This window comes from Stegastes partitus, unplaced genomic scaffold (assembly GCF_000690725.1).
Source record: "Stegastes partitus isolate 25-593 unplaced genomic scaffold, Stegastes_partitus-1.0.2 Scaffold725, whole genome shotgun sequence".
NCBI lineage: Eukaryota > Metazoa > Chordata > Actinopteri > Pomacentridae > Stegastes > Stegastes partitus.
In genome coordinates this window covers 43,530-53,876 of record NW_007578456.1, presented here as the reverse complement: position 1 = coordinate 53,876, position 10,347 = coordinate 43,530, and the positions used below count along the sequence as shown (strand labels likewise).

General features: G+C 41.4%; 2 protein-coding genes across 2 annotated transcripts; both read left to right on the top strand.

Annotated features, from left to right (window-relative positions):
• The first annotated feature begins 429 nt into the window (after positions 1 to 429).
• LOC103364162 (snaclec alboaggregin-B subunit alpha-like) lies at positions 430 to 2,275 on the top strand. The gene is made up of 2 exons (XM_008291187.1): positions 430 to 863; positions 945 to 2,275. Exons 1-2 carry the CDS (start codon positions 543 to 545, stop codon positions 1,131 to 1,133), a joined length of 510 nt encoding a protein of 169 aa, XP_008289409.1. The 5' UTR covers positions 430 to 542; the 3' UTR covers positions 1,134 to 2,275.
• A 2,998-nt stretch (positions 2,276 to 5,273) lies between these two features.
• Positions 5,274 to 6,704, top strand: coa3b (cytochrome C oxidase assembly factor 3b). Its single transcript, XM_008291185.1, has 2 exons — positions 5,274 to 5,489; positions 6,410 to 6,704. Exons 1-2 carry the CDS (start codon positions 5,315 to 5,317, stop codon positions 6,514 to 6,516), a joined length of 282 nt encoding a protein of 93 aa, XP_008289407.1. The 5' UTR covers positions 5,274 to 5,314; the 3' UTR covers positions 6,517 to 6,704.
• Positions 6,705 to 10,347: the final 3,643 nt, after the last annotated feature.

Genomic DNA, 10,347 nt, shown 5'->3' with positions numbered 1-10,347 from the left:
GTGTTTAAACTACAGGCTAAAGGCTCTCGTCCCCAGTGAAGAGTGGCTCCTGGCTGCTGACTGACACAGAATGTCATGTTTGCTCTCTGCTTTACTTTCTGGTCCATGGAGAAAATGCTGATGTGAACCAACCCGTGGTCACATTAACATGTGTAGCTCAGCTCCTGGAACATTGTGAACACCACTTGTTGCAGTACATTTTTCAGACATTGTTAAAAGTTTGGGTTCAAACAGGGAAAGTTAAAGACATAAGCTCTCATAGCGCAGTTGAATATTTCCACAATTTGAGAATCACTCGCTTAAATGAGTGTATTAAGGAGTCATAATAACCCAGACTCTGACTGATTCTGACTCTTTGGTTTGAATTCAAAAAGGAACCTTTTTTACACGTGTTGTGACACACATGGTACCACTAAGGTCATTTGTTCTAGAGGATTTATTATTTCTGTATACTAATAACAAAGTGTGATGAATGCCTTCGGCTGCCGTTCCACAATAAACAATCACAGGCCTTATTTGAAGCCCATCTGAGCATCTACAGCATGTCTTTACCTCTCCAACTTTTTACAGATCCACTGAACAGTCCAGGAAACTGTGCTTGTAGGTGCGGTCCTGGAGAAAAATGGGGTGTCTATGACTGTGGTGCTGGGCGTTCTTTCATGTGTTCTGATGAGAAGCTTATTCTGGTGAAGGAGAGTAAGACGTGGGAGGAGGCCTTAGAGCACTGCAGGTCTCTGGAGATACTGGACCCAAATGTGGCCACAGCTCCTTACCGGAACTACCGCTATGATCTGGCCACCCTGATCAGTCAAGACGACCACACCAAGGCTCGAGAGAAAGCACAAGAGGCTGACTCTCAATCGGTCAGTTTTCTAAGCTGTATTTGTACTGTGGAGCAATTCAGCCGTCTTTCTTATACGTACCTGTCTGCTAAATGTCCGCAGGTGTGGACGGGTCTGCGTCACCTGGCTGGTCAGTGGATGTGGGTGAGCGGAGAACCGGTGACGTATGAGACGATTCTAACCTGCCCCCAGTCCAAGGCCTGTGGCGTCATGCCCAAGGAAGGAAACGAAACCTTCAGTATAAGGGAGTGCCACCAAAGGAGGAACTTCCTCTGTTCTAGGAGGCCTTAAACCAGTGGTGTCATGTAACCAAGTACATTCACTGGAGTTCTGACTTTAAGTACAAATTTGAGGCATCTTTACAGTTTATAAGACAAAGTACTTGTCTACTGCTTCATGTCAGCAGAAGATGTTATCCTTTCTACTCCACTATTTTTATCTGACTGCTATAGTTATTTTGCAAATTAAGCATTTGTTTTGGGGGTTTTTTCGTAGAAAATAGTAAAATTCCGTTGAACTGATTATTAGTTTTTATGGTAAACATATAATAAATAACATTTCATGTTTTTAACTTCCTAAATGTAACAAAGTAAAAAGTTTTACACGCATCAATGCATTCTAATAGTCTGATGATATTGTACCACAGAGTCCGTTTCTGATTATGTTTTGCTTTAAGTACATTATCCTTATAATACTTAAACATACTTGTACTTAAAGTGGCAATCTGAAGATATTAATTTAAATAAATGTCTGTTTAATCATCAAATGAGGTAACACAGTGGTGACTGAGCCGATGACCCACTGATGGAGTTATATAACGCAGATTTTTAAGGTGGTCACTTTAACTGACATACCATTTACAGGCTTTCCTATCAGCATTATATATATATTTCTATTTAAAACCTGGGAGCTCTCAGTAGAGGGATGTAGTTGCCAAATGTATGCATGTTTACCTGGTTCTGTGTTTCACTGTGCACCTACTTGAGGATAAACTTGTCTTGATTTTGCCTTAAAGTGATACACAATGTAATAAGTGCTTAGTCTGTCATGTAACACAGATATTTTGCATGGAGGTGAAGCATTTTGCTTGAATTTACACCTACGGCTAAGCACCTAGAATTTCTGACCTTGACCTTTCATCCAAGGTCAAATGTCACCTCACCTGTGTGGGTTCCTATGCGATTGTAACAAGAAACTTTGTGTTTGTCGTACACCTTTTACAAGTTATAATGGATTTAAAATGTGTGGTGATTGAAGAACTTCAGTGTGACCTTGAATTGATAGAAAGTCGTCTGTAGTTGAAATGATTTGATTCCTGCTGCAGCATGTTTTTTTTTGTAGCCTCAGGTGCTTTCATTTTGTATTCAGAATTAGATGTATAAACCTAATGATTGTCCGAATAACAATAAATGGAATAAAAAGCTTGATTACACCGATGTAGTAGTTTCGTGTGAGTCCCTAAACCTCTAAAACAGAAGCAGAAGAGGCAAAGTTAGCATCATCAGAGTTACAACAGCAAGATGTGACGAAAGCACAGCAGGCAGAAACATACTGGAACCTTCAAATAGACTGAGTATAATGTGTAGGAAATAACTCCCATGCATATGAAACTAGTTCATTCCTATTTTTCTATATGCAAATACATTTCTTAAATATTTATTAAAATTATATGAAGAATATTAAGTTTATTGATATTTAGTGACCAGGTTAAAGCAGTAGAAGGTGTTTGATAAAAAAAATAAATGAATGTTTTAATTGTATGAAACTTCCTTCCTAATCACCTTAAAGCAGGGGTGTCAGACTCTGGCCCGTGGGCCAAATTTGGCCCGCGAGACAATACCAAATGACTACTAGAGCTGTCCCCGGTATTATACTGTACAGCGCATTCACCGCTAATACTACAAATCCCATAATGCCCTGTTGTTGTTTTGGCACAATCAGGACAGGACCCAGAAACGCCCTCTCCTCTGTGACAGTAGGCATAGCGACTTCACACTACAACTGTCACTGTGCCATTGATGTGTTTTTTTATTTATAATTTGATTTTGCATGTCTCCACTATTAAGTTATATATAATGTATGGGAATAAGCGTTGCTTGTTCCATATTCAATGTTAAAGCAAAATTTGTTTCGGTCCATATTAAAAGGTTCATTTGTTGAATGTTGGCCCGCGACTTTGTTCAGGTTTTAAATTTTGGCCCACTGTGTTTTTGAGATTGACACCCCTGCCTTAAAGCTTCACAAATCAATCATCTTTACTAATTCAACTATAATATATCAAAATTAGAACCAAAAAGGTAAATGAAGACCATCGCCGCATCAAGAAGCTTCCTCTGTGTTTGGGTTTTGGGGTTAATCTAATGGAAAACCTGCATCACCTCTTATGTGACTGATACCTCTTTCCCACCAAACCGGTTCCAGTGTGTCCAGTTCTGTGCTAGTGCTTGACTTAGCACCAGTTCTTTTTGTTTCCACCGGCTCCAGGCTCTCAAAATTGGTCTTAGCAAGCACCAACTCTTTGCTGGGCCAGAGCTAAGCACCCCCGAGTACATCAGGGTCTGGGGGCGGGGTTATCATGACCAATGAGAGTGATGAATGAATGGGACACACAAGTGATGAATTGTGTCGTTTTTCGCCAGGACGTCTCTGGTCCGATCACAAATGCATTGGAATGAGTCCTGGGACACACGGAAGTTTTGCACAAACTGTTGCGCCCTGAAAGCCGGAACAATTGTGTCCCACCAGCAGCACCAGTGGTGGAAAACGGTACTTTTATTACTTTGGTGTACCGCGGTATTTACGCTAAGAAATGCAGTCTTCTCATGAGAAATGGGCTGCACCAATTCCACTCATAGAAAAGGCTGCATGTGAAAAAAAATCACTCGGTTTCATCAAATTTGACATTAGAACGCCCTAGTTTACTCTTTTTGAAGTCATTTTAGGTCACACACCGGTCTGAGCACCACGACTACAGCAGCCTGCTATGTGGGCCGTTCGGGGAACATTGGAAACTGTAGAGTCTATCAGTAAGAAAATGTTCAGCAAGTCATATGTTTTGCCTGTGACAAGGTGAGAAGTGCAAACAAATGAGAAAGTTGGTCACACTGGTAGAAAACTCTGGAGTCCTGTGTGGACTTCGGTGCGGCGCGAGCGTTGTTCGGTGAACGGCTATGTTTGCAGTGACGTATGTCATGGCTCTGACTTGGCTCCTTGCCGATGGAAAAGCAACCGGTTCTTAGATTGGAACCAACTGAGCACGGGCCCTAGCACCAGCACGGAACTAGCACCTGATGCTTCTTGGTGGAAAAGGGGTATCAGAGGACGCAGTGACTTGGTTTGTCAGGGAAGCAGTGTTGGAACTATGTGGTAACCTTCCAGCGTGACCACCAGGGGGCGCCTGGATGTTTCAGTAAATCACACAGTGTTTGTTAATAGTTTTTCTGCTTAATTAGTTTGATAAACAACTTAAAATATTCCATTGTGAAATAATAAATAGCTGCTGTTCGTGCAAATACTCTGACTGGACCTTTTGCACAGGAAGCTCTAAAGACACCGATCACCCCTTTGTAGGTATTTTTGTATGCTTGTGTAGTTGTTTGTGTCTCTTCTGTGTCTTTGTAGTTTTGTAGATTTGTATTTCTTCTTCTTGTGTCCGTTTCCTCACCATCATTTTGCGTCTCGTTCTGGCTGTTTTGCTTCCCATGTAGTTGTTTTCTGTCTCTCTGTGGTCGTCATCTGTCTGTAGTTTTGTTGTGCCTCTTTGTAGTTGTTTTGAGTCTTTTGTATCTCTTTGTGTCTCTTTGTATTCTGTCTCTGCGGTTGTTTGTATTTCTTTCTGGTTGTCTGTGTTTCTTTGTCGTTGCTTTGCTTCTCTTGTGTCCCTTTGTTGTCGCCATGTGTCGGATTTTGTCGTCACGTCATCCCTCTTTGCAGTTGGTCTGAGTCTTTTGGGTCTCTGTGGTTATTTTGTGTCACTTTGCTTTTCGCCTCTTTGCGGTCAAAATAACTTTGCAAGTTGTGTTTGAAGGAGGGAAAAAGTAAATACATTTCGGTGGTAGTTGTTTAAACTGAGTTGCTGAATTTTCATTGTATGGGTATTTAAAGACATTGCCTAAATTTCTTAGTTTATTTAAAAATAAAGGGTATTTCTACATTAGCGTCTGTGTCAATTCGGTGTTTATTCTGTATACTGTAGTGAGGGGGTTAATGTAATGGGAAAAAGTGGCCTGTTCTACAAACTCTATGAGAACACCTTTGACATGCTTGAGAACCTTTCACCTGTCTGAGAATCATTCATGTCATTTATTTTTCATTAACTTAGTAAACATAGTTTCAAGTCAGTATCCGGGTCTTCTTCTTTATTCCTGCGCTTCACACTCCAACCAGCAGGTGGCGATATTTCATCATTGCGAAAGACGTCTGCTTCCGGGTCACGTGACCTCCGAGCGAGCGGCTGCGTTATCCAAACAAACATGGCGGAGAAAGGAGCCGAAGGAGCCGCTGGAGCCGCACCACCAACGACGGCGGCGGAGGAGCAGCTTCGCCGCCGCCGACAGGAGCTCAACTACTGGAAGCAAAACGCGGCGCGGCTCCGCAGCAGGAACCTGGTGACCGGCCTGACTATCGGGGCGTTTGTGGTCGGCATGTGTATCCTTCACTTGAGCGGTCACAGTGTTCATCATTTAACTCTCATTTCAGTACGTTTGACGGATTAATATTGTAGCGTGACTGTATTTGTTTAGCAGCTTTGTTCGCTAAAATTAAAAATAAAAGCCCAATTAAAGTTCCGTCACAGGAAGACCTTTGAAGTATTAAAAAAAATGTCTGTATAAGAGTGCAAATTTTAATTGACAAGACAATATATGTAAAAAAGAAAAAAAGAAAGAAAGAAAGGACTCAGAAAAATCGGGAGTCACACGGATAATTGTTATTCTACTAATTTCACCTTCACAGCAGCGAAGAGTTTTCTGCACATGCGCACTACTGCCGAGGATCAGCCTCTTTGTTTTTTCTCTTTAAACATAAAAATTAATAAAGAAATCCAAGCAAGAATAAAGTAGCACAGGAAATTACAGGAGTCAGTTAAATATTGTGGTGAAATTGAATTAAAATTCAATGTTAAATGATGTTTTCTCACTGTTTTCTAATCTCAAAATCTCAAATTTGTGTTTTAAAGTCACCAAAATCACACCAGTAGATGCTTCTTGCTGCAGCAAATGCTAAATAGTTGTTTCTTTTTTCTCAAATGTGTTCACCTCCCGACTGCAGTTAGTTTTCGGTCCAGATTTTAGGACAAATTCATTGTTAAACGCAGATTATTCAGAAGGGTTCACTTGTCTTGACTCTGGGAATGTGGTTCATTCTGAGCACTTAACCCAAATTCAGTAAAGATGATGTTGAGGCTACATGATTAGCCATGTAGCATGCTTGAAAAAACCAATAGATTAATAAATTAGCTAGTTCAGAGTGTCCAGTCAAGAAATGATTCAAAAGAAAAAGGAAAAAACTACACTCGTGGCCTTTTTTCGAAGTCTCGTCGGGTTTTCCTTTAACCTGTAGCCGTCCAGTTACCTACACCATCCTGTCGGTCAAGCAGGAGAGAATCATGGAGGAGCTGGATGACGAAGCCAAGATCCACATCATGAGAGGGCCGCGGACCGGCGCCAACTCCTGAACGTGAACTCTCCCAAACTCAGTGATCTGTGGCCGCTGAGGAAGGGACTTTAGTGTGACGTCCAGAGACTGCAGCGAGCATCACACAGCTCATATACGGACAGTTACTGATTTCTTTTTTTGTTTTCATTGTTTCTTTTTCTGTTTGGAAATAGCTGACTTCTGAATGATTATATTAATTTAAGCCGACTATGAATCGAGTGTATTATTTACAATTTATGGACAAAAGTTGTGCCTAATCACAGATCCATCCATCCATCATCTATACACCGCTTAATCCTCACTCGTGGGGGGCTGGAGTCTATCCCAGCTGACTCAGGGTGAAGGCAGGTTTACCTGGACAGGTCACCAGTCTATCACAGGGCTACACTTAGAGACAGACAACCAAGCACACTCACATTCACACCTACAGACAATTTAGAATCACCAATTAACCTCAACATGTTTCTGGACTGTGTGGGAGGAAGCCGGAGAACCCGGAGAGAACCCACACTGCACGGGGAGAACATGGAGACTCCACGCAGAAAGATCTTGGGTGTCCTCGTGAGCCGGGGACCTTCTTGCTGTGAGGCAACGGTGCTAACCACAGAACCACCTTGCAGCGCAATTTCCATAAATGATTTCCCTAATATGGTCGGCTCCTAATTGACAGGAAAATAGGGAAAGCATTCAGTTCCTCTGCTTCCTCTAAGTTAATTTAACTCAGCTTGACCTCTGAAGCTATTTAGTCTTTGCGCAACAGGGAAATTTGTTAGTGTCCAAAAGTTGTCATGAATATTTGTTTGATTTTGAAATGAGCTTTTCTTTCAGTTTTATGCACGAAAAAGGTGTTTTTTTTTTAAATGTTAAAAAACAAACAAACAAAAAAACTACTAAACCTCCGGGAGCAAGGAAGCCAGAAAAATAAAAATTCAACAATGAAATACTTAAAATAAATAAATAAAAATCTGGCACTGCTGCTGCCAGACGGTAATCTGTTAAAAATGTACATTAAAAAACTATTTAAGTGTTAGAGATCTATTCTGCCAAAACCATTGTAATTTAGCAAACAAATAAAGCTTCTAAAGTACTTTTATATGGCAAACGTATGAAAGCAAATTATAACAAAATTACAAAAAAATACCGTAAATATCTGTATAAAAAACTGAAACACAAGTCATGTAATTTCCAATAATAAAACCCATTTACAAGAGAAACAACTGTAAAAATGGCAACAAAAAAATTATACAGCTGTTATTTTTTTTTTACATTTAACCACTTTTTAAAAATTATTATTATTATTATAATTTTTACTTGGACATTCTTTGTAATGATTCACCCTGTACAACATCAGGGAGATCAGACCTTTCCTGTCTGAACATGCAGCACAACTCCTGGTACAAGCTCTCATAATATTACACATTGACTACTGCAGCTCCTTACTGGCAGGCCTCCCCGCATCCACGGTCAAACCTTTTGCAGATGATCCAGAATGCAGCAGCACGTCTGGTTTTCAAGTCACCCCGCTGTTCAGATCGCTTCACTGGCTTCCAGTTGCTGCCCGCATCAAATTCAAAACCTTGACACTTGCTTACAAAACCACAACGAGACCAGCTCCCTCCTACCTGAACTCCCTCCCGCTCCCTGCGCTCGACCAACAAAAACCACCTGATACAACCACTACAGCAGGGCCGAGGTCGATAGCTGGACTCTGTGGTTCCTCGGTGATGGAACGAGTTACTAAACTCAATCTGCTGACTCCCTCTGAGTCTTTAAGAAAAGACTGAAGACCCGGCTCTTCACTGAACACCTTTGCACTTGACAGCCTGAAAACAAACCTCCCACACAGCCTGCTGTTGACATCAACGCCCTATCACACTTGAACTTGTTCTATGGAACTTATCCAGATGGTTTGATCCTGACTAGATCCTTGCTCGTGCTCTCAGATGTACGTCGCTTTGGATGAAAGCGTCTGCTAAATGAAATTGTAGAATTGTAATCTAATGAAAAGTGTTGAGGTGATCCTGAACCAGCCCTACAGCGATAAACCTTCCCAAGAAGGACAGTTTTAAGCCTGATCTTTAAAGTAGAGGGGGGCTAATTGTTTGACCCTGAGAGAGACCAGTGTCCCTCGGAGGTCTTATTTCTAATCATGTAGCCACCATAATATATATGTTTTTGGTACTCTACTGAAGCANTGGACATCCTTTGTAATGATTCGCCCTGTACAACATCAGGGAGATCAGACCTTTCCTGTCTGAACATGCAGCACAACTCCTGGTCCAAGCTCTCATAATATCACACATTGACTACTGCAGCTCCTTACTGGCAGGCCTCCCCGCATCCACGGTCAAACCTCTGCAGATGATCCAGAATGCAGCAGCACGTCTGGTTTTCAAGTCACCCCGCTGTTCAGATCGCTTCACTGGCTTCCAGTCGCTGCCTGCATCAAATTCAAAACCTTGACACTTGCTTACAAAACCACAACGAGAACAGCTCCCTCCTACCTGAACTCCCTCCCGCTCCCTGCGCTCAACCAACAAAAACCACCTGATACAACCAGCACAACAGGGCCGAGGTCGATAGCTGGACTCTGTGGTTCCTCAATCTGCTGACTCCCTCTGAGTCTTTAAGAAAAGACTGAAGACCCGGCTCTTTACTGAACACCTTTGCACTTGACAGCCTGAAAACAAACCTCCCACACAGCCTGCTGTTGACATCAACGCCCTATCACACTTGAACTTGTTCTATGGCACAGATGGTTTTCTCCTGACTAGATCCTTGCTCGTGCGCTCAGATGTACGTCGCTTTGGATACACGTGTCTGCTAAATGAAATTGTAGAACTGTAATCTAATGAAAAGTGTTGAGGTGATCCTGAACCAGCCCTACAGCGATAAACCTTCCCAAGAAGGACAGTTTTAAGCCTGATATTTAAAGAAGAGGGGGGCTAACTGTTTGACCCTGAGAGAGACCAGTGTCCCTCGGAGGTCTTATTTCTAATCATGTAGCCACCATAATATATATGTTTTTGGTACTCTACTGAAGCAAGGTGTCTTAATTCTTCTTGGGGATGTTTTTTCACCTGTTTTAAATGGAGAATAATAAATAAGTGCGCATTGAGTGATGTGGCAAGTTTGCATTTTGCCACAAACACAGACGTGGAAACACCCAGACAAGATTAGTCATTGAAAAACAACATATCTGATTATCAAATGCAGTGCTTTGTCTGTCGATGAGGCGTGGAGATATTTGAATGTCGTATAACGTCATCCTCGGATTTATTCATACCCTCCCGTTAAAGAAGGAAAAAAAAAAACAGCCGAAATAAGTTGAAATTGACAGAAGTCATTATGAATAAGAAATTTATGAAAATCATGACATTGCTTTTGAATTGTGGTTCAACAGAAATATGTTTTTTTTAAAAAACAGACAAACAAGCATGATGGGACCCGTAAACTAGTATTTAGTTGAACAACCCTTTGAGACAATCGAGTGTTTTCTGTAACTCTCAGTCAGACCTGTTGACAGGTATTTTGATTTCACTCATGTTTTCCAAAACTCCCGCTGTACGCTACAGCAAAGACACGCATAACAACCATGTACTGACTTTAATGGAGCACTTCACACCCAAAAAGACATTTTTTTTTCTCTCAGGAGTTTGTAAACAGCAAACAATGAGTGAAAAGGAGTAAAAATGGTCTTTGCCAGATGATTAGAAGTTGTAGGACTAAGACAGACNCCCAGACTGACTGATTCTGACTCTTTGGTTTGAATTCAAAAAGGAACCTTTTTTACACGTGTTGTGACACACATGGTACCACTAAGGTCATTTGTTCTAGAGGATTTATTATT

What these genes read in the sequence shown, in the direction of transcription:
- coa3b (XM_008291185.1), top strand. Translation starts at nt 5,315, where the DNA reads ATGGCGGAGAAAGGAGCCGAAGGAGCCGCTGGAGCCGCACCACCAACG. An exon ending in GGCGTTTGTGGTCGGCATGT is followed by an intron (nt 5,490 to 6,409) that starts GTATCCTTCACT and finishes GTAGCCGTCCAG; the next exon opens with TTACCTACACCATCCTGTCG.
- LOC103364162 (XM_008291187.1), top strand. Translation starts at nt 543, where the DNA reads ATGTCTTTACCTCTCCAACTTTTTACAGATCCACTGAACAGTCCAGGA. An exon ending in AAGAGGCTGACTCTCAATCG is followed by an intron (nt 864 to 944) that starts GTCAGTTTTCTA and finishes AAATGTCCGCAG; the next exon opens with GTGTGGACGGGTCTGCGTCA.